This window comes from Apium graveolens, chromosome 8, assembly GCF_009905375.1.
Source record: "Apium graveolens cultivar Ventura chromosome 8, ASM990537v1, whole genome shotgun sequence".
In the NCBI taxonomy this organism is placed as follows: domain Eukaryota; kingdom Viridiplantae; phylum Streptophyta; class Magnoliopsida; order Apiales; family Apiaceae; genus Apium; species Apium graveolens.
The window spans coordinates 107,738,124-107,763,803 of record NC_133654.1 but is presented as its reverse complement, the minus strand read 5'-3'; the positions used below and the strand labels follow the sequence as shown (position 1 = coordinate 107,763,803).

The 25,680-nt window shown below is 35.1% G+C and overlaps 1 protein-coding gene across 1 annotated transcript; it reads right to left on the bottom strand.

Annotated features, from left to right (window-relative positions):
- Positions 1-260: 260 nt before the first annotated feature.
- On the bottom strand, positions 261-5,756 carry LOC141678575 (WD repeat-containing protein GTS1). Its single transcript, XM_074484919.1, has 8 exons — positions 5,568-5,756; positions 5,150-5,348; positions 4,967-5,062; positions 4,259-4,333; positions 3,628-3,738; positions 1,819-1,910; positions 1,195-1,279; positions 261-973 (listed from the first exon to the last, which is right to left on the bottom strand). The coding sequence occupies exons 1-8, from the start codon at positions 5,690-5,692 to the stop codon at positions 608-610; spliced, it is 1,149 nt and encodes a 382-aa protein (XP_074341020.1). The 5' UTR covers positions 5,693-5,756; the 3' UTR covers positions 261-607.
- Positions 5,757-25,680: the final 19,924 nt, after the last annotated feature.

The window sequence follows — 25,680 nt, the reverse complement described above, 5'->3', positions numbered from 1 at the left end:
AAGCAATATTGCCCTTGTCATATATCCATTAAAAGATGAATTAACAATTTACCTCGAGGAAATCATTAACTACTAATCAAACCAAACGTCCTCTGCTTTCAATTTAGATGCTTGTTGACGATCTTTACTAGATCTTTTTTCAAATTAACAATCTTTACTAGTTTTTTTTGACGAAACAATCTTTACTAGTTTTATCAGAATGAAATAGCACCTTAAAAAGTAAATATATTATAACGGCTTCTAGTGAGAGAAGTGTAATGTAATTTCAACACAACAAAGCACAATTGTCATTGTCCAGAACCTTTGAACCTCGCTTCGATCACCCAATTGGTTTAACCTAATAACTGTTGAACAAGTTAGCAGAAAAAATTGGTAACAAATGATTATGCTCTACGTGAACAAGTTACCAATTATATGTCAATGTTTGCTGTCCATGCATATATATAACTGGCAAAACTATATATAAAAAATTAATTCATCAGACTTCTCTCCAAAATCTTCTCCTCCTCGAGACTACAAATTATCCTGGAAAAAACAACATTGGTGCCACTGCAGAACAAGACATTACAACATGAAAAAGTTCATATCCTTGGACCTAGCTCCTTGGTTAATAAGGTTTCCGTCTGTTTCTTCTCAAAGATTTTGTTGTCTTCACTACCAACGTGCTTGATATCCATGATCGATTTGTATCACAAGCCTCGTCAGATAACCAGCAACATAAACGGCCATCTTCACCACCTGTCCAGCCAAATATACCTTGGCCTTGGGAGGCTGGAGACTTGGTGCTAGATACAGGTAATACGCTTCTGATGATGCCTGTGTGGCCACCATGAAGAACAGCTTCAGGCCCCAAAATTTCTCTGCCTCCATTATATTTCACAGGGAAATAGCCCAATGTGCCATTATTTGTGCCACCAATAACCCATAGACTATCATCCTCATGGGAATAGTGACAATCTACAAAATAATCAACCTATAACCACCAAGTTTTAGTTAGAAGAAGAGGTATGTCATAAATGTCTAAATGATTTACAAGTACTCAGGATGACAACTATTCTTATCCTGTTAAAAGAGTGCATATTACATCATGAACACCACGAATAAATATACAAAAAATACTGCATTATCCATGGAAAAGGGTTCCACTCAATGAAAGCTAATGTTCTTTAATAATACAGAGTATTGCACACTTACAGGCTCTGGTGTCCAGCTATTTGAGGCCATAGGACGAGCATCTTCAAAATTAGCTTCAAGTCTCGAGTCTGGCCAATCCCAAACACTGAAGGCCAGAAAGGTTGAAGAAGTAAGCATTAGGCTTTAAAATGCATCGAAACAGCTATCACAATCGAGTATCCTTACATCCCAAGGAATTCTTTCTATCCTATCAGATATTTGAAAATATAATTGTTACCTATCTCTTAACGCGGATAATCAAATTTGTGGTAATTAAAACCTAGGGACACTATTGGAGAGATCTAATTTGTACTTGAGTTTCATACAGGCAATTTTACTAGTAATTTAGATGACCTCACTCAATGAACCCTGTTCCAATCTCTAAACCTCAGAGCAGTGGGAATTAAACCTCATGAAAATTGGTTGTCGAAGATCTCGGTGGGGGCTTAGCTTACAACAAGAACTGGTTGGCCTTTTCTTTTGCTTACTTTAACTGGTTTCATACACTACAGATTAAACGCCATCAGTCTGATTATTATTCAAGGAACATTACAGATATCAACTCCTTGCAGGTAATCAGAATTTAGCAACTAATCATGTATTAATAACACGAGCAAGTTAATTCAATCTCTTTCACATGAATACCTTAACGTTTCAATGTGAGTCAAACACCACAACTTATGATTCCTGTTGCCACAAAATCCCACTTTCCCAATTGAGGTTCCCACATTAATGACCTAGAAGCAATAACAAATTAATAATTAGAAATATGATAATAGTTAAGGAGCATATCTGATGCAGGACAACCCAGGAAGAAGCCCATGGAAACACGGATTAAACAGTCTTACAGGCTTTTGAAGCCCGACAGTTGAAGATTTCGGACTCAGCTTATACTGTTCAATTAATGTGTCCATGGGCTTCTTCCTAGATCATCCTGCATCAATATATTTAATTCTAGCACCCACATATGTTTCAAGACAAATCATGCCAAAATAGAAGGCAAGTAAGATCCATTAATAATGCTCTTTTAATTCAGAAAATGTTATAATCATTAGCGATTATATAACGCAAAACTCTGTGGAACATGATAGAATATAGAGTAAACTACAGAGTTGTGGCTGAACTTTACCCGCTTTTGCATTTTGGTGGCCGAAATTTCAAATTTGCAAAATGGTGGCCAAACATCGCTTTTATATTTCAAAAAGGTGGGTAAGAGTCACTTTTTTGAGAGAAAAAGCTACTTTTTGTTTTTTTAAAAAGTGGCCCTTAGCCACATTTTGAAGAGTTAAAGCAGTATTTGGCCATTAAATTGCAAATTTGAAATTTCGGCCACTAAAGTGTAAAAGTAGGTAACGTTCGGTCATTACTTTGTAATTTATTCTAGAATATAACTGTAAAAGTTAGCAATTGCTTATTCAATGAATTGGAGGATATCCAATTAAGCAGTGAAACAACAGGGATGTACTTAAGATTATTCACGATACACCTGAATTCTTGATTAATGTTCTTTAGAAATGCAAAACACAGGTTATTTAGTTGGTTTTGAAAAGTGAGGTTCATGAATCATGAAGTTGATCATAGAGTGATAAAATATAACATAAGCAGTGGGGAAAAAACGATCCAGCATGCAAAGAAAAATCAGAGATGTACTGTAATACTTAAGATGCACCTTCCACTCTTCATTAATGTTACCTTATAAATGCTTTTGTAGAAAAACAGCTTTTATTAATAGTTTTTACAAGTGAGGTTCATGAATTATTGAAAAAAAAAGAGTTAACAATAGAGATATGAAACAATCATAAAAATTTAACTGAAGGAGAGTGAAAAACAAAATCCTGTTGCCTATTAGAGAACTAGAGAATAACCAAGAAAGCAATGAGAAGTCATAGATGTGGAAATACTCAAGAATTAAGATGCACCTACATTAGTGTTAAGTTACAAATGCATTTGTAGAAGACAAGGTTTTTAATGGTCTTGTCAGGTGATGTTCATGAACATGAAGTTGACCACAAAAGCAATCCAAGAACATCACAAAAGAAGTCACTGGATGCAAAAATAAAGTTAAGACAAATAAACAAGCGGGTTTTAATGAATAAGAGGACAGAGTAAAACTTGTTTAGCAAAAAACAAGAAAAGAAAACTCAATCGGAAAAGGGATGACTAATAAAGATGGGAAATAGATTAGTAACCTACATTGTATAATAATATTATTTTTCTTCAATTACTCAACCTCTTTACCAATTTATTGCTATATGAAAAATTTAAACAAAAGAAAATTGATTAAAACATTCACACACATAATTTATATCACCAGTTTGGCAGTTTGCGGGTACAGGCAGGTCAACAGACCACTTGTGCCAATAATGAACACAGATATAATGTACTTCAGTTATCCTTTACCAATTTTGGGTGTAGAATGAAAATTGAGATAACGAATATAAAGGAAGTACTGACCGACTCCAAATGATCATCGTCATTGATTTGCCCACTTGTATCAAAAATACACATCAATCCATCAACGGAAGCAGAAACAAGCTTGTTTTGATTCTCAGGGACAAAATGAATCTATCAAAAATAAAAAAATAAATCAGAACAGGCATCTCTTCAGTTTTCTTCCTAAATGTAATAAGCCCATCGTTGATGCAAAATTTTGGTATTTGCTCTGTTTTGAATATAGCATCCTGGTTCAACTTGCAGATGAAGAAAACAATGAGGTGAAACATTAAAATTAGATTTAACAGCCAGAAAAAGGAAAAATAGAATAACTAATAAGAAAGGCTTCCAGCTACAGATACTATGGAACTTTCTATTTTTATATGCGGAAACATTTTACCTCTTAACCTGGCTACATGAAACTGAATGTAAGCCACTCTGCTTGAAAAACTCAAAATTACTGAGTAATATCACATAACAGTTAAGAGAACATTCACACAAATATAACAAAGTAGGGATCTCTCTCTGAAAATTATTCAGTACTGTACATGTGTAATTGAAAGGTAAGTAATTTATCATTTTCAATTCAGTCAAAGAAACGCAAATATATTTACCACTCATAACATGTACATATACTGTAAACTGTAACTACCTGAGTGACATCATCCATATGGGATTCCTGCAAGCAGGCAACCTGTTTCTTGTTTCTCCAGTCCCAAAAGAGTATCTGCGTTAAATGATTCAATTAATTACATATACACACCCTTCCAAAAGTCAATGACATAACAGGTTTCAGCTGAATGCAAGTTTCGAATACAGATTAATGGATTATGTTTGGTAAGCAAGTATCTCCTGCAACTGAGTATGCTAATCCAACTTCCTTCCGCTGAAGCCTACTCAACCAAAAGGACAACTGTGTGTCATTTAGTAAGAAAGTTTGGATTTTTTGGGGAACAAAAAGGCTGGACAGCTGAATGAGGCAAACTTAAAGGTTTTTGCACACTTTAGTCTCTTCCTGGTAAATCTAAAGCTATCAGTCAATAAATATATCCTAGTTGGATTCTTGAAGGTCTATTTACTGCACATGTTAAAAAGTTTCCGCCAAAGATGTCAAGGACATGAATACATGATATGTACTTTTCATATGTATAGCTTATAAGCTACAGAACATACTATATTTTGCATCAAGTGAGGATAATATTTATTTTTCTCGAGTCAAATTACAAAGTTATAGTTACTGAAATAACTTTCTTACTCTTTGACATTCAACTTACAATTCGAGTTTAGGCAATTAGTTGTAACATAACAAACAGACAAAATAAATCCACCTACAATAAACAAGTCCTAAATAATCGTATACCTGGGACTTGCAACCTGCAGCAAGAAGACTATCACCAACTCCACCAAACGAGAAACAAAACACCTCCTCAGATGGTCCAGCACTTATACACGATATCTACACCGCAACCATCTCATACAAACATTTCAACAGAACATAACATAACAACCAAACCATCACTAAAAACAAAACAAAACTACAAACCTCCTGAAACGACCGAGTATCCCAAGCTCGAATTGTCCCATCAGAAGAACAAGAATGCAAAATATCACCCGAAAACATAATTTCATTAATAGTAGAATTATGACGTTTACTACATTCCCCAATAAATTGACCCGTAGACGGCGAATATAACTTCACTGTGTTGGTCGATAACGAAACCGCCATCGATGTCCAATCATCCCTGCCATATTCCCCAATAAACCTCAATAAATGGATACTCCATGAATCAATAACTTCGATACACTAACATTTCCTCACATAATGTACATAATGAATACTCAGATAAAAGAATAACTCCCATATAATAATATTTTTTCTCGGTCACAAAAATACGATTCAATGTATTTTAAATTTCGATAAATGAATACGAAAACAACACAGTGGTGGATAAAAAAGTTACTTGTGAACGATTTGAAAGACGTAATCGTCTCCGAAGTTTGTCTGAATGGAATTTTTGAGTGCAACCCTGTTTGGGTTTCTTGGGATTGGCGAGGCTTCCTCAACGTCCATGTTGATGTCTTCCATGTGCTTGATAGATGGCGCGAGATTTGGGAACAAAATTAGGGTTTTTAGCTTTTTAGACGGGGTGTATGTCACAGAGGCACGGGGCATGTCATGACGTCATTTAGTCAGGCATGCCTTACTAATTTTTTTTTATTTTTTAATAATAATTTTAATATTAGAAATATCGAGAAATAACAAATATAATTTTAAAATATTTACATCTATACTATACTATAATAACCGGAATGGAGTATAATTTGGTATGTCTTTTTTTGGTTGGTTTGGTTATCCCCATTTATGACCGTCAGATCTTTTTAATTAAGTGATAAGGATCGTTCGATTCAATACTAAAAGAATATACATTACTCAAACCAGTGTTCTAAAAATCGGTCTAGGCGGCCGCCTAGGCGGCGCCTAGGCGGTAGGCGGTGGTAAAACGCCCCGACTCGGACCTAGGCGGTGATTTAGGCGTTTTTTCAAAAAATCGGGTCAAAATCGGGATTAGGCGGGCTAGGCGGTCAAAAATCGGTCATAGGCGGTCTAGGCGGAAAATAATTAAAAAAAATATTTTTTTTACCTTTTAATAATTTAATTCATTAATTTCATAATTTCACACAATATCATGTCAATTTCTAATATAAAGTATTGGTAATAAGTAACAAGTAATCAAATATATTTACTTTCTCACTTAAAATATAAAATTAACATATTATAATTAATTTAAAAGTGTGAATTAAAATATAGTTAATATTGTAAACTCAATAATTAGTACATAACGCATGTCAAATGTGTAGATATTGTTTAATATCATTCTAATTTCTTTTTTCAAACAAATATTTGACATATTGATCATTATATAATTATAAAAATTAAAAATAATATTTATATTCTTCCGATTAGTGTTCTGATTAATCGGTCCGATTAATCTCCGACTTGCCGATTAATCTCTCGAAGGTACCCTCACCGCCCTGGCACACCTAGCGATTTCTGGAACACTGACTCAAACTCTCATGTTCGAACCCCGCCAACGACAAATATTTATATTATTATTTATACAATACTAAAACTCCCAAGTTCGAACCCAACGAACAACAAACATTTATATTATTATTTATACACTACCCAAGATTCAGGTTCGAATCCTGCCAACAACAAATATTTATATTATTTTTCATAAATATACTAATAAGGTAATGATCCAAAATTTTTTATTATAATTTTAAATAATATAAAAATATTAATGAAGACCCGTGCATCGCACGGGTTGTAAAGCTAGTATATTTTAATATTTAAAAAGTTACTAATTTAAATGAGTATTATGATGGTATTTGGTTGTTACTGTCAACTAACTTTAATTTTATATTCAAATTCACTGTATATTAGTATATTAATTATTTATTAAATTTTATTTTATTTAATTGATAAATGGCATGCCATTTGGGCATGCCATGCCTATAGGCATGCCTTCCGGGAGTCTTGTGACAGGTACCCTACTTTTAGAGCAAGTCCAACAGTGATCCTTATCTTCATTCCTTATTAATATTATATTAATAAATTTGAAAATATATGTGGAAGAAAGAGAGAGAGAAAAGTAAAAAGAAGAAAGATAGATGAATTTTTTATTGCTAAAAATGTTATAAGGGAATACTAGAAGTTCCTTAAGGATAAAGAAGGAAGGTCATGTCTTAGTGATTTAAGGAAGCACTAAGACACTGTTGGAGCACCATTTTTTGTCAAAATTCTTATAATTGAATTTAAGAGCTCATATAAGGGAGCTGTTGGACTTGCTCTTAGGCCTCCTCATTTTTTGCCTATTCCTTTTCTTTCAAATTAAATTATTAAATTAAAGAGAATTTACCAAAAATACTAATTTTTCTAAGTCTTTTTGCAATTTTACTATTTTCTGATTTTTTTTTGCTAAAATACGGAATCAATCAAAATCAACCAGATATGCAATTAGTTGAATAAAGTTTTTTTGGTTGATTTGAGTTTGCATGTAGTTGCAGAAACTCGTCAAAGGTTGCATGCAGTTGATTCCGGTTGCCGAAAAACTGTATTTTTGCAAATGTTTTTTCAAAAATAGTATTTCTGCAAATTAAAAAAATATTTTTGCAATTTTTTTTTAAAAATGACAGTATTTTTGCAAAAATATTTTTAGGCTTGGGTATTTTTCAAAAAACCCCTAAATTAAATTATTAAACAATAATAAACGAAAATATTTCAAAACAATGAAGCTAGATTAGACTTGAGAACCGGAACCAAATAACCAAAAGCACTCAAAATACGGTTTGTTCACCAAAATATAAAATTTGGTTTCGTTTTTTTAGTGTGAAACCAATATAATAACCCGTGCGAAACACATACTATTTTCTAACAATATTTTGTAATGCAGAGGGTAACATTTTTAAATTTCAGTTTGTACGAATTTTGTTAGAAAATAAAATGTATTGTCCTTCATTATTTATTTGAAGTGTACGAAAAATGTCACTCGAAATAACTTATATTCATTGATTGTGTAGACCGTTGAGTGATGAAATATTATGCAGTGTTTACTTTTTTTTCCAGGCTTTGATAATTCCGGTCACGATAGATATTTTTTGGTATATGATCTTTGAGTTTCAGATGTGTCTATACTAATAATAATTTGTGCAGGTCCAATATTTATGCGTGTAAGGTCATTGAAACTTGTTGTATTTAAAATCGACAATGTCTCCGTCCAACTTCAATGATCTCGTATTAAGGTGTCGGTACAAGATTGTTATATTCAAATGAGATATATATATTTTAAAATATGTTATAGTGTTGGTCGTGTTGATATAGGTCAGACATAGCTTGTTTTCTAGTATAGGGATTAATATAGCATTATTTTAATCGTTGTCAGACTTTTATTAGTAAATGATTTCAACCTTTTTTCAAATACAAATTCAATAATAATATTTATTTTCAACCCCAAGCCTTTTATATAGTATGATAGTTTAAAGACTACATCGAAATCAACTAGGTTCATAGCTTTTGCCGGCAAATACACATCTTGGAAGTTTGGGTGATCAACAAATTTTGTGACGACTCATGTCGAATTTCATGTATGTCAATTCCATACATATTAATTATTGAATTGATCTTAGAAAAAATATCAAACACATTTAATTTATTGATATAAAACATTCTGTCTTATTGATCTGATGTCTTCGTGAGACTCGTAATTCAAATTGACTAAACTTACGTAATGAATCGGTTCACATAGCCAAATGACAAAAAAAAATTTTGAAATGGGCTAAATATTGAAATCAAATTAAGCTAAAATATTTCAAGTTTTTTTTAAAAAAACATTAGTTCAAATTATTATTCAGAATTCAACTGTAGTACATCGTCTCTTAGGCCCCGTTTTGTTTGGGCTGGGTCGGGCTGGAGAGGGTTGTAAAGAACCACGTTTGGGAAAAATATTTGATACAGGGTTGGGCTTTCAGGGATTTATCAGGGTTTGGAGGGGGTCAGTATCCAATATAAAAAATAACATATCCAACACCCCAAATCGAGGTGTTTAATCTTCCGACCTCATTCTCTTTACTACCGGCTCCAACCTTTCTCATTTCTCTCGGCATCGATCTGTAGATATATTTACATCTCTATATATATATATATCCTCTCTCTTTCTATCTCTATCCTCTCTCTTTCCTTGCCCTCTCTCCGCCTCACCCTTTTTACATCTCTCGCATGTCTCTCCCTCTCACTCACTCAAACTAAAGAACTACACATCTTTATATATTTTTGTGTATAATATTTTTAATTGTAATTTGACAGATTTTGTTCACAGATGTCAAACAAAAGAACTTTTGAAAATCATTGCACATGGACTACTCCCATGGATGATGCTCTGATTATGTCCTATCATCATGAACACTTTGCGGGGAATAAAGCAAATGGGCAATTTACACAAGAAGCTTTCACCAATATTGTGAAATTGGGTTAAATGTTATGATATTTTAAAGGAGGGCTTATTGGTTTTGGTTGGGATCCCATTAAGCAGAACTGGACTGCAGAGGCTGAGGTTTGGAAGCAACTAATTGAGGTAATATATCGTAATTTTAATTTGAAGTTTCATTCTTTATATGCACATTAAAAATTTGATCTTCCGATTTTAGAGAAACTATTGTGGACAACTTGGATCGACATTGGCTTCCTGGTCTTGTAGTTTGTTTAATAGCACATGTTGCTCTGCATACAGATCTTGGTTAAGATTTAGTTAAATAATATTACATTGGCGGGTGTGTTGGGTAACCAAAATACCCTGCTCTTATTAATATATCATTGTCATACTTTTATGCCAATTATATCAATTATTACTCAAGTATTATACTTGAGTAAAAGTAGTAGATGAGGTATTCTTATATACTCGACATTTTGATCATCAGGTGAAACCTTAATTAGTAAATGTGCGTAAAAATGTTAGTGGTTTTGCTCATAATCACCTCCTCCCACTGCTTTGACGGCCCATTGAATATATTGTTTATGCTATGTCAAATTGTTGTTCCATTTACGAATTACTCATGGAGATATATGGGCATAGTTTTGGTCTTCAAATTTTAGACATATGCGATGTACATTGTCTGCTGTAGAGGCTAGGCCTTGTTTAGCAGGACTATGAATATTAAGTGACTGATTATGTGATGTTAAAAGTATTATATATGTGATAGACCTTAAGGTCCGGAAGAGTAATTAGATAGCTTAACAATTGACTAACTTCATGTGTTAACTGCATAAACATGTCTGCATTTTTAGCAGCTATAAGGATATTAGAGCTAATATAAGGAAGATCAAATTGACAACTTCAAGTTGGTGGGTATAGAGGTATTTAGTTGTTCAATTTATTGTAAACCAAATCCAGCAATCAACCAGATTTTAATAGCTTCCGTTATTTGGTGGATTTTTCAGCTTTCAACATCAGTTATACTTGTCATGTTTGTACCACACAATCTCCAACTTAATACTTGAGTAATGTATATAAATATAATGCCATGTTTCTGCATCCAGATCAGCTAGAGGCTTTGCTTTTACTGTGGCGCCCTCCAAACCCGGGTCAGAAGTTTGGGGTCCACACAAACACCTTAATTATAACCTGCTTATAACAATAATAAAGATAATAATAATATATGCAATGACCCTACTTACCAATCACCACGGACCGCAATAGGTTAAAGTATGCACACAAGCCAAACACACTAATATATTACAAACCGTTCAAATCCCAACTATTTCAAATTCAAACTGAGTATTAAACATTATTACAAACTTTTACAAACTTAAATTATTCCAAAAGAAGCCTACTAGCTCAGCTTTCTCAACCTGAACCCCTAGCTCTCGCGCTGGACTGGGGATCCTCTTTACCAACTGGTTCCTTTTTAACTGGAAAGAATATAAACAACATCGCACAAATGAGCTAACTAGCTCAGCAAGTCACAATGACAAAACTGAGAATAATGATCATCAGGTGAATATGTTTATGATATCAAGTGAACAATGGATTATGATTTAGAATTGGATATTATACTTTTAATTTAAAAACCAAGGTTAGGCTGCTGATCAGTCACGCACTAACCCCGAGCAAGGCACACAGCATTGTTCTAACTACTGGATCCAAGGCACACATTGGCCTAACTTGACCATTATATGGTCTGACCACGAATCTGGTCCACAATTTTATAAAAACAATCCAATTCTAACATAATAACAGAATATGCAATAATAAACAATAACTGAAATCATTAACAACAATAAATGCTTAACAATGAAAGGGTTTAAATCCTTGTAAGGATCAACAAGGTACTTTTAAAGCTTGAATGCTGGGTAATGAAAGAATTGGATAACAAAGGAAACAACATTTCAGGGTTTCAAGGATTTGGTCTTCCAAAGCATAAGATATCATGGATTGAGTATATAATAATTCAGTTCAGTGTCTGGTATTTAGTTTGTATGTATTTGTGGAGTAGTATCGTAGATTTGTGGTTCTTGTTTGGGTATACAATAATCAATGGATTAGAAAGAATATAGTTCATAGCTCAAGAACAATAACTGAAATCAGGATTTAGGTTTCCGTGCTTCAAAGCACTTGCAATGTCAACAAGACTATCAAGAATTACAATATCTCGAGAAAGTTCAGAACACTTGCCTGATATTAGCTTACTATCCTGCACTTGCTTTCAATCACAATCGTCTTACTCCTCATCTACCTGTTTCCCTTTCCTACGCCTTGCCTCTTCTGCTCACATAGCATAAGCATCTATCAATCATCAACTCACAGGATTCTATTCAACACATACTTCTATCTACCCTTCGTTTTACCCAAATCCGATTAACGGATTGAAATCTATGCAATAACCAAGTAAACACCGAATATATAGACCGATAGTCAAATAATAGGTCACGTACAACACATAATACATCACGTAATCAATGACATATCATCTATAAAGAAGTCTCGGGTCATAAATATACTTTCGGGTATTTAAAATGATTTTTAAAACATTTTTCGGAATTAAAACGGGTCGTTGGATCAATTTCGGGTTAATAAACAGGGTTCGGTTGGCCCATTCTGGCTCCGAAATAATTTTTAGAATAATTATCGAGCCTTGGAAATAATTTAGAATAATATTTTAAAGCTCGAAACTATTTTTCGGAATTTTTAAATCATTTTTAAATAATTAAATCTAATTAAATAACTAATTAAAATCCATTAATAATTAATTAAATCAATTAATCAATTAATTTTCGAATTAATTGACCAATTAATCAATTATAAATTAACTGAAATTAATTAACTAATTAATTTAGATTTATTTGCGAATTAAAAATAATTTTCGGAATTAAAATAATAATTTTTAGAATTTTCAGAAATTAAAAACGAATTTTTATAATAAAAATAAATAGGAAATATGATTTTTAAACATTTTATAAACAGGAATCCTAAATTTGCAAAGTCTGGAAACTTCAGGGAGCAAACTGCATCATTTTCAAAACTATAGGTACTAAACTGTAATTTTCCAGGGGGTCGCCGGAAAACAGTCGGGTTCGCCGGAGAACACGTTCCCGGCGTCCTCACCCCACCAACACCTCCAGATCACATCTACACCACATCAGGAACACAACCATGCAATCAATCATCCTAACAATCCCTGAGTTGGCCGGAATTTGGCCGTAAAATTTTTCAGTTTCCGGCGAACATCGGAAAACTTCAAAACACAACTCCCTTCTCTACAGACCTCGTTGGTTCATGAAACTTATACGACTAGATTGCAAATTTCACAGAGAACACAACCCACTATAACACAACATCAATCTATCACAGAATAAGAAACCCCCAAATTTCAATTAAGAACATTCATACGGGTTATAAACCCTAATTTTGAAATTCGAAAATTAAACCCACTTTTGAGCATGTTATTGAACTCCAAATCAGACGTATGACATATGAAAATCATCAGGAAAACAAGCTCTACACCATGCAATCATCAAATCATACAAACAATCATCCGAACAAAAATTCATATTTTTAATAAAATAAATTCGAAAATAAATAAATTTTTAGAAAAATAACCTTGATTTCTGCAGTGAAACAAAGCTCAGAATCCGATAGAACACCTCAAATCCTTCGTTTTGGTTACTCAAGCTTTGAAAACAGAGATCGGTAACGCCTTCATTTTGCTGTTTGATTCTTAGAACAGTTTATGTAATTAGGGTTTTTCTCTGAAAATTATATAATTAACTATCTGCAAATGATTTTGATACGAAATAAAATACGGTAAAAGGCTATTTATAATTACGGAAAATTTGTATCCCGTTGGATCATTCCGGATATAAAATAGTACGTTTATTTGTAAAAGCTGATCCAAACGGTATCGGTTTTCGGGATAATTATCCAAATCAGTACAATTTGTACTGCGGTCTTGGTCTCAGCGCCTGGTTACACGTATTATGAAGTGATAATTGGGATAGTTTAATAAAAATCTCCCGTTTATCGAAAATAGGGGTTTTATTGATTTACCGAAACGAATATTGTATCGAAAATGTTGCGCCGGGACCCGCGCAGGACAAACCGTACGCCGGATTGAAAAAGTCAAAACATGAAATATGCTCGGAATATTACAATTAGGTTGGGAAGGATTTCTCGAAAGAGTTCCGGGTTCCAAAAACATAACAACGGATGACGTCGGTTGGTTCCCGTTTTTATAAAATAGATTTTAATTACCCGGAAAAAGATTTTAGAAATTTCATATGATTCTTATAAATCCATAAATCAACATAAAAATAATTAGGAAGATATAACAATTATCTATATTTTATTTTGGACATATAAAAATTAAAATACTCAATTAATATTATTTTTGAATATTCAAGTACAGATAACACTTAACAATTAACTCACAGAATAGATACTGGGCACACATAATAATATCAAAAATAATTACACGATATATCCCGGATATTACATCCTTCCCCCCTTAAAAGGATTCTGTCCTCAGAATCTCCTAAGAAAACAAATGAGGGTACTTTTCTCTCATATCACTTTCTAATTCCCAGGTTGACTCTTCAACCTTTGGGTTTCTCCACAATACTCTTACTAACTTTACCACTTTATTTCTCAATACTTTCTCTCTTGCCTCTAGAATCTCTATCGGACTCTCTACATATGATAAATCTGCCTGAAGCTCTATTGGCTCATATTCTATTACATGCCTGGAGTCTGGATTATATTTCTTGAGCATCGATACATGAAAAACATTGTGAATGTGCTCCATGTGCGGAGGTAACGCCAATTCGTAAGCTACTTTGCCAACGCGCTTTAGGATCTCAAAAGGTCCGACATATCTTGGGCTTAGCTTCCCTTTCTTTCCAAACCTCGTTAGTCCTTTCCATGGTGATACTTTCAGTAATACCAAGCTTCCTTCTTCAAATTCCATGTCTTTCCTTGATTGGTCTGCATATTTCCTCTGACAATTTTGAGCGGCTATTAATCTTTTCTGGATAAGTTCAACAACTTCCTTTGTCTGCTGTACCAGTTTAGGTCCAAGTATCTTGCGTTCTCCTACTTCGTCCCAATATATTGGAGATCTACATTTGCGTCCATAAAGGGCTTCATAGGGTGGCATTCCAATGCTAGCATGATAACTATTGTTGTAAGCAAACTCTACCAGGGGTAAATGTTCGTCCCAACTTCCTTTAAAATCAATAGCACAAACACGTAACATATCCTCGATTGTCTGGATCGTTCTTTCAATTTGGTCATCCGTTTGGGGGTGATAAGCTGTACTCCTATTCAGTCTTATTCCCAAACATTCTTGAAAACTCTTCCAGAATCTTGAATTAAACCTTGGATCTCGATCAGATACGATAGACACTGGAACTCCATGACGAACTACAATTTCTTTTAGGTACATATGGACCAACTTGTCGAGCGAAAATCTTTCATTTATAGGCAGAAAATGAGCTGACTTGGTAAGTCTATCCACTAATACCCAAATGGCATCATGATTAGCCCTTGTCCTTGGTAATCCAACTATGAAATCCATGGTAATATGTTCCCACTTCCACTCTGGAATCTCCAATGGCTGTAGCAATCCGCTTGGTCTTTGATGCTCTGCTTTAACTTTCTGACAGGTATAACATTTGCTAACCCATTCCGCAATTTCCCTCTTCATATCTGGCCACCAATAATTCTTCTTTAAATCTCTGTACATTTTGGTACTCCCTGGATGGATGGAATATCTTGAACTATGTGCCTCTTGTAAATTTTCATTTTTCAGCTCCGTCACTGGTGGAATCCAAATTCTTGAGGAAAACCTAAGAATACCTTGATCATCTTGTTGCGTGCATAATTCCTCACCTACCAAACTATTTATATCTTGATCCATTACCTCTTTCTGGCATTTCTTTATTTTCTCCAATAACTCCGGTTGAAAAATCATACCGTATACTTTTGCTTCCTCAGGCTTGCAAATTCTAATCTCCAATTCCAATTTTTGAAATTCTTTATATATCTCTTCAGGTACGGATAATACATTTAACTTTTCCTTCCGAATTAACGCATCTGCTACAACGTTCGCCTTACTGGGATGATAATTAATCGAGCAATCATAATCTTTGATCAATTCTAACCATCTCCTTTGTCTCATATTAAGTTCCTTCTGGGTAAATATATATTTCAAACTTTTGTGATCCGTGAAAATTTCACACTTTTCTCCATACAAATAATGTCTCCAAATCTTCAAAGCAAAAACTATAGCTGCTAGCTCCAAGTCATGAGTAGGATACTTTTGTTCGTGTGCTTTCAATTGTCTTGACGCATATGCAATCACCTTTTCGTGCTGCATTAAAACACATCCTAATCCTTTATGAGAAGCATCGCTATAAATTATGAAATTCCCTTGATCATCTGGAAGTGACAAAACTGGTGCCGTGATTAATCTCCGCTTCAACTCCTGGAAACTTCCTTCACACTTGTCATTCCATATAAACTTTTCATTCTTTCGTGTAAGCTTTGTTAATGGTGTGGCAATCCTTGAGAAATTCTGAACGAATCGTCGATAATATCCTGCCAATCCCAAGAAACTTCTTACCTCAATGGGTGTTCTCGGTCTCTCCCAATTCGTAATTGCTTCGATCTTTTCCGGGTCCACTTTGATCCCTTCGTTACTGACTATGTGTCCTAAGAACTGAACTTCTTGTAGCCAAAACTCACACTTCGAGAATTTAGCATATAACTTCTTTTTCCTTAAAATCTCCAAAGCCGTTCTCACATGTTCCGCATGATCCTCTTCCGTCTTTGAATAGATCAAAATATCGTCTATAAATACTATAACGAACTTGTCCAAATATTCCTTGAAAATTCTGTTCATCAGGTCCATAAACGCTGCTGGGGCGTTGGTCAATCCAAAAGACATCACTAGAAATTCATAATGCCCATACCTTGTTCTGAAAGCTGTCTTTGGTATATCTTCTGGCTTGATCTTTAGTTGATGATATCCCGATCTTAAATCAATTTTGGAGAAATACTTGGCTCCCTTCAATTGGTCAAACAGATCATCGATTCTGGGTAACGGATACTTGTTCTTGATTGTCAGCTTGTTGAGCTCCCTATAGTCGATGCACAGTCTCATGTTTCCATCTTTCTTCTTGACAAATAATACCGGGGCTCCCCACGGGGATACGCTGGGTCTGATTACTCCTTTCTCTAACAATTCCTGTAATTGTTTTGCTAGCTCTTTCATCTCAACAGGCGCCATTCTGTACGGGGCCTTGGATACTGGTTCTGTTCCAGGTGCTAAGTCGATCGTAAATTCAATTTCTCTATCTGGAGGAAGTCCTGGTAACTCGTCGGGAAATACGTCTGGAAATTCATTCACTACTGGAATATCTTCAAATTTTGCTGGCTCCTGACTTCTGTCGATCACATATGCTACGAAATGCTCACATCCTTGTCGTAGTAACTTCTTGGCTTGAATCATCGTTAAGAACTTCTTTACTTGTTTCTGACCTTTGAACGTTACTATTCTTTCGACTGGCGTTTTCACCATTACTTTCTTATTTCGACAATCTATCTGAGCATCATGCTTAGATAACCAATCCATCTCTAATATCACATCAAATTCTCCTAACTTAAATGGTATCAAATCTACACAAAACTTACTACCAGAAATCTCAATCTCACAATTCCCACAAACTTGATTAACAGTTACACGTTCTTGATTTGCTAATTCCACAATCATTATTTCATTTAAATACCCAACTGGACAATTTAACTTACTAACAAAATCTTGTGAAACAAACGATCGAGTTGCTCCCGAATCTATTAACACTTTGGCACATAAAGAATTCACATTAAGCGTACCTACCATGACATTCGTATCCTGGATCGCATCCTTCACCGACATGTCAAAAACTCTAGCCCTCGGAGTCTCATTCACTGTTGGGATAGATCCCATAATCCTTAATGCATTACTGACTGGGGTTGGTGTCTTGCAATCCCTGGCCATATGTCCTGGCTTCCCATACTTAAAGCATGTAAATCCAATGACTGGAACTTTCACTGCTGGATTCCGGATAGGTTGATCCTTATTTGCTGGCTCTCTTGCTGGCTGATTTCGGCACTCCCTCGAGTAGTACCCTTTCTGGTTGCATTTAAAACATACCACATTCAATTTGTTACAAACTCCTCCATGCTTCTTTCCACATACTTGACAATCTGGAAAAGTTAATCTCAACTGATTCGGCTGATTCACATTAGCTGAACGATTGCCCTGGCCTCCGTCTCCTACATTTTGTCTCCTGAAATTAAAATGTCTCCCTGGCTGAAACTTGCCCTTCTTAAAATTTGGAAACTTCCCTGTTTGTGATTGACCCTCACTTCCCTCAACTTTCCTTTTCTTGCTTTCCTTTTCTTTCTGGAACATCTCACTCTCTGTCTCTGCGATCATAGCTTTCTGTACAACCCCGGCATAAGTATCCAATTCAAAAATAGCTACCTTCCCTCTGATCCATGGCTTCAAGCCTTGCTGGAATCTCTTAGCTTTCTTTCTATCAGTATCAACATACGACGGCACATACCTTGACAATTCCTCAAACTTCCCCTCATAATCTGTTACCGACATGTTTCCTTGCTTTAATTCTAAAAACTTCAGCTCCATTTGATCCTGAACAAACTGAGGAAAATACTTTTCTAAAAACAATTCCTTAAACCTTTCCCAAGTAATAACATCTGTACTTTCCAATGTTTTCACCATTTCCCACCAATAGGTGGCCTCATTCTTCAGATAGTAACTTGCAAATTCAACCTTCTGCTCCTCTTTCACTTTTACCAAGGCAAAAGCCTTCTCTATTTCCTTTAACCACACATTTGCTTCAATTGGCTCTAAGGAACCCTTGAATTCTGGTGGGTTTATTGCCTGAAAAGTTTTGAAGGTTACCTGGGGATTGGTCTGTCTTTGTTGTTGTTGTGCCAGGTGATCTGTTTATTGGGCCAAGATTTGAAGAATCTGGGCTATTGCTGGGTCCATAGTTCCTGGGTTCACATTCTGGGTTGTATCATCTTGGTTATTATTGTTGTTGGTTTCTTCATTCTGGGTGTTGGTGCGGGTATTTCTTTTGGGAGGCATTTACTGTAAAGAATCAATCAATTTATTTAGCTTTTGAATCAAATCTTTGTATAAAAGAAAAGTTTTGTAAAACAGGAATATCTCTTTTTGAAAACAGTTGTAACTAAGTAAATTGCATGCTTCTTTACAGAATATAAACAGTTATGGAAAACAGGGTACATGGTATCACAGGGTATACTGGTGCAATAAATAAATGACAGTGTTGGAAAGGAAAAGGTACTGATATATAGATCAAAAGTTTTAGGTAGTACAAGCGTAAAGACGCTTCGAAAGTAAAAGCAAAAAGGGTACAACAACCTACTCACTAGTCAGCATCGCTAGTCTATAAATACAACTCAAAAGTCTTCTGATACACACTACACACTACTGTCCATACTACATAATCATAACAACACTACTCAGCATCTTCATCTCAAAATCTCTAACTCAGCTCCAAGGAAACTCTGGTCCTGCCAGCCTCTCAAAGTCCTCAATCACCTCAGTAGCCCAGCCCAACAGTGCATCAGGGCCTCTGCCAGGTAGTGTAGCTCCATGTAACCTAGCCTCAAGAACCCTCCGTGTCACATGAATCTCCTCTCGAAGCTCCCTCACACCACGATCAACATCTGTAGTCCTGATGATATGCTGTAACTCTCTAATCTGAGCCAACAAGGAATCACGCTCCAATAGAAGAGCCTCATACCGGTAATAAGGAACTGGGGGCAATGTAGACTGGAATGGGGAACTCGCTACTGAATGCCCAGTGGAATCTGAATCAGCTGGTGGGGGTCCTCTGACAGGTGGCCTCATGCCTGGAGGTGGAATAGCCTGCAATGGTATGGGCTGCAACACAGGTGGAGGTAGAATAGCCAATGCTGGTGGAACAACAGGATGTGGATGCGAAAACGGCACTCCAACAGAAGGCTCTGAGTGATCAGCTGATACGGGAATAAAAGAGTCGGCCATCTCTGCTATCTAAAATCATATCGTAATATAAGAATCTCGTACCACGACGCAAACTATACTAATACCGGTTATACCATAACACTCAACCTCTCGACGTTCTATCATTCTATACCATACTTCTAATCCTATCCCTCTACCCATTCCCGTCAACCTAGGCTTGTGTCAGTGACTTATAACCTGTAGCTCTGATACCAAACCTGTGGCGCCCTCCAAACCCGGGTCAGAAGTTTGGGGTCCACACAAAACCTTAATTATAACCTGCTTATAACAATAATAAAGATAATAATAATATATACAATGACCCTACTTACCAATCACCACGGACCGTAACAGGTTAAAGTATGCACATAAGCCAAACACACTAATATATTACAAACCGTTCAAATCCCAACTATTTCAAATTCAAACTGAGTATTAAACATTATTACAAACTTTTACAAACTTAAATTATTCCAAAAGAAGTCTACTAGCTCAGCTTTCTCAACCTGAACCCCTAGCTCTCGCGCTGGACTGGGGATCCTCTTTACCAACTGGTTCCTTTTTAACTGGAAAGAATATAAACAACATCGCACAAATGAGCTAACTAGCTCAGCAAGTCACAATGACAAAACTGAGAATAATGATCATCAGGTGAATATGTTTATGATATCAAGTGAACAATGGATTATGATTTAGAATTGGATATTATACTTTTAATTTAAAAACCAAGGTTAGGCTGCTGATCAGTCACACACTAACCCCGAGCAAGGCACACAGCATTGCTCTAACTACTGGATCCAAGGCACACATTGGCCTAACTTGACCATTATATGGTCTGACCACGAATCTGGTCCACAATTTTATAAAAACAATCAAATTCTAACATAATAACAGAATATGCAATAATAAACAATAACCGAAATCATTAACAACAATAAATGTTTAACAATGAAAGGGTTTAAATCCTTGTAAGGATCAACAAGGTACTTTTAAAGCTTGAATGCTGGGTAATGAAAGAATTGGATAACAAAGGAAACAACGTTTCAGGGTTTCAAGGATTTGGTCTTTCAAAGCATAAGATATCATGGATTGAGTATATAATAATTCAGTTCAGTGTCTGGTATTTAGTTTGTATGTATTTGTGGAGTAGTATCGTAGATTTGTGGTTCTTGTTTGGGTATACAATAATCAATGGATTAGAAAGAATATGGTTCATAGCTCAAGAACAATAACTGAAATCAGGATTTAGGTTTCCGTGCTTCAAAGCACTTGCAATGTCAACAAGACTATCAAGAATTACAATATCTCGAGAAAGTTCAGAACACTTGCCTGATATTAGCTTACTATCCTGCACTTGCTTTCAATCACAATCGTCTTACTCCTCAACTACCTGTTTCCCTTTCTTACGCCTTGCCTCTTCTGCTCACATAACATAAGCATCTATCAATCATCAACTCACAGGATTCTATTCAACACATACTTCTATCTACCCTTCGTTTTACCCAAATCCGATTAACAGATTGAAATCTATGCAATAACCAAGTAAACATCGAATATATAGACCGATAGTCAAACAATAGGTCACGTACAACACATAATACATCACGTAATCAATGACATATCATCTATAAAGAAGTCTCGGGTCATAAATATGCTTTCGGGTATTTAAAATGATTTTTAAAACATTTTTCGGAATTAAAACGGGTCGTTGGATCAATTTTGGGTTAATAAACAGGGTTCGGTTGGCCCATTCTGGCTCCGAAATAATTTTTAGAATAATTATCGAGCTTTGGAAATAATTTAGAATAATATTTTAAAGCTCGAAACTATTTTTCGGAATTTTTAAATCATTTTTAAATAATTAAATCTAATTAAATAACTAATTAAAATCAATTAATAATTAATTAAATCAATTAATCAATTAATTTTTGAATTCATTGACCAATTAATCAATTATAAATTAACTGAAATTAATTAACTAATTAATTTAGATTTATTTGTGAATTAAAAATAATTTTCGGAATTAAAATAATAATTTTTTGAATTTTCAGAAATTAAAAACGAATTTTTATAATAAAAATAAATAGGAAATATGATTTTTAAACATTTTATAAACAGGAATCCTAAATTTGCAAAGTCTGGAAACTTCAGGGACCAAACTGCATCGTTTTCAAAACTATAGGTACTAAACTGTAATTTTCCAGGGGGTCGCCGGAAAATAGTCGGGTTCGCCGGAGAACACGTTCCCGGCGTCCTCACCCCACCAACACCTCCAGATCACATCTACACCACATCAGGAACACAACCATGCAATCAATCATCCTAACAATCCCTGAGTTGGCCGGAATTTGGCCGTGAAATTTTCCAGTTTCCGGCGAACATCGGAAAACTTCAAAACACAACTCCCTTCTCTACAGACCTCGTTGGTTCATGAAACTTATACGACTAGATTGCAAATTTCACAGAGAACACAACCCACTATAACACAACATCAATCTATCACAGAATAAGAAACCCCCAAATTTCAATTAAGAACATTCATACGGGTTATAAACCCTAATTTTGAAATTTGAAAATTAAACCCACTTTTGAGCATGTTATTGAACTCCAAATCAGACGTATGACATATGAAAATCATCAGGAAAACAAGCTCTACAACATGCAATCATCAAATCATACAAACAATCATCCGAACAAAAATTCATATTTTTAATAAAATAAATTCGAAAATAAATAAATTTTTAGAAAAATAACCTTGATTTCTGCAGTGAAACAAAGCTTAGAATCTGATAGAACACCTCAAATCCTTCGTTTTGGTTACTCAAGCTTTAAAAACAGAGATCGGTAACGCCTTCGTTTTGCTGTTTGATTCTTATAACAGTTTATGTAATTAGGGCTTTTCTCTGAAAATTATATAATTATCTGTCTGCAAATGATTTTGATACGAAATAAAATACGGTAAAAGGCTATTTATAATTATGGAAAATTAGTATCCCGTTGGATCATTCCGGATATAAAACGGTACGTTTATTTGTAAAAACTGATCCAAACGGTATGGGTTTTCGGGATAATTATCCAAATCAGTACAATTTGTACTGCGGTCTTGGTCTCAGCGCCTGGTTACACGTATTACGAAGTGATAATTGGGATAGTTTAATAAAAAGCTCCCGTTTGTCGAAAATACGGGTTTTATTGATTTACCGAAACGAATATTGTATCGAAAATATTGCGCCGGGACCCGCGCAGGACAAACCGTACGCCGGATCGAAAAAGTCGAAACATGGAAAACACTCGGAATATTACAATTAGGTTAGGAAGGAGTTCTCGGAAGAGTTTCGGGTTCCAAAAACGTAACAACGGTTGACGTCGGTTGGTTCCCGTTTTTCTGAAATAGATTTTAATTACCCGAAAAAAGATTTTAGAAATTTCATATGATTCTTATAAATCCATAAATCAACATAAAATTAATTAGGAAGATATAACAATTATCTATATTTTATTTTGGACATATAAAAATTAAAATACTCAATTAATATTATTTTTGAATATTCAAGTACATATAACACTTAACAATTAACTCATAGAATAGATGCTGGGCACACATAATAATATCAAAAATAATTACACGATATATCCCGGATATTACACTTTACATGACAGAGGTTTTCAGGAAACGTATGTATATATATAGGTGTATATATATATCGGGACTTAATGAAGTATATCATAACTTCATTTCCTTCAAAATATTTCAAAGATTGAATCTATTCAAGTCTTTTCTTGTAGTCTCATCAGTGTGATGAACTTTTGAAACTAATTATAACTTGAACGGTGGTAGTTCAAGTAGTATTCGGAAAAGATATAAGTATATTGGAGTATCTTGTAACTTCATCTTTTAAACTTATATCTAGTAAATGATTATCTTATGCATATCAAAGACTTTCAGAAAAACGTTGAGACAAGGTTAGATATATGAGATCACCTTGCAACGATATTTATTTTTATACAGTTATAAACTGGAACTCTGTGTATATTATGCATGGAAGAGGACTTCCAAGATTTTGAAAAGTATATATGTATGTATACTGAATATTTTGCGACTTCATCGCATTAAGATATCAAACTTGGTTCATTTCTTTTGACCAAGACTTTCATGAGTACTATGAGAAGGCTCATATATTGTTAATCATTATACATATTATTTTGGTGGGCTTGCTGCTCACCCTTGCTTTCTTCTTTCATCACACAACATCAGATAGACAAGATGAACAGGACCAAGCTCCCAATTCGCGAGCGGATAGGAAACGTTCCGCAGTTTCCTATAGGCGTTGATGTCGCTGTAGCTGAGGTAGGAACTACCAATAGGCTAGGCTTTCAACTTTTGATGTACCAGATTTATGTATATTTATGAATTGTAATAATGGCAAAGAAAATGTAAATTTATGCAGAAAACCTTTTAAGGTGTATTGGCAGATAATTGTGGAATAAAATGACTTGTGATTATTTTTGGATATTCATCTCTGAGACTATAACTTGTGGTGTGTGTGTTTATTGTGGGGTCACAGTACAGAGTAGTTGATTAATTATTAAGATTGGGTGTTATTAAGGGAAATGGAACTCGTGACAACCCGGATCCCCGACCCCGGATTTGGGGGTGTTATATAAGTGGTATCAGAGCTAAGCGTTATAAACCTCAGAGATGATGTGACGTTAAGATAATAAGTTCACTAAGATAATAAGAACTCTTGCCAAGTTCATAGTCGGACTACCTAACGTAGTACTGACAGTTAAAACCCTTATGGGAACCATTATAAATATCGTGATAGTAGCGTAGTTCGTTATCATATATGGTAGCGGGACTCTGAACCCTGAGGTTGAGAAGTGACAGCGCGATGATGTTTTATTACTAATTGGAGATCGGATTGTGGATCCGATAGAGCGTCCTAACGCAGGACCGGATGATGTTCATATTGAGGATGTAATGGTTGAGGATGTTGTCCTAGATGGGATTGTTGCTGAGGAGGATCTCGTGGAAGATCCTAACAAGAATGAATAAAGGACCATTGAGGAATTGATGACCATGGTTAGGGAAACTACCAGAGGTAGGATTGGCCGGTCACTACCGGAGGTTCGTTCAAGTTTGTAAAGATAGTAGCCCCTTTAACGCGGCTTACTCGTAAGACTGAGAAGTTTGAATGGACAGAGAAATACGAGAAAAGCTTTTAACAACTGAAGCAAAGGTTGGTGACGGCCCCTATGTTGGCATTGTCGGATGGAAAAAAGGAGATTTTGTGATTTGTATTGACGCTTCGCATAAGGAATTAGGGTGCTTCTTATACAGCACAACAAGGTAATCGCGTACGCGTCAAGACAATTAAGGGAATTTAAAATTCGATATCCCCACCCATGAGCTTGGGCTCATGGCAATAGTTTTACCCTAAAGATTTGAGGCACTACTTGTATGGAGAGAAGTGCGAGATTCACAAACCATAGGAGCTCTAGTACATTTTTACGTAGAAAGAGCTCAACATACGCCCGAGGAGGCGGTTAGAGCTAATCAAGAATTATGATTGGGAGATTCTGTATCATTCGGGGAAAGCCCATGTGGTGGCTGATGCCCTTAGTAAAAAGGAGAGACTCAAGATGATCATGTCTTTGAGAGAGTTTATAAGAGATTTTGAGAAAATGGAAATAGAAGTGAAGATAACCAGAGCCGGTACCGAGAAAGATGATAAGGGAATAATGAGGTATTCCTACAGAATTTGGGTTCCAAATGTTCAAGAGCTTAAAGATGAGATCTTAGATGAAAGCTAGTTTGAGGAATAAGATTTAGGGCAAACCCTGAATGTGATAGTCAGGGAGGACGCCATCAAGATAGAAGGAACCCATAACATAATGAAGTGGAAAATGAGGATTTTAACGTATAAGATAACCCCAAGT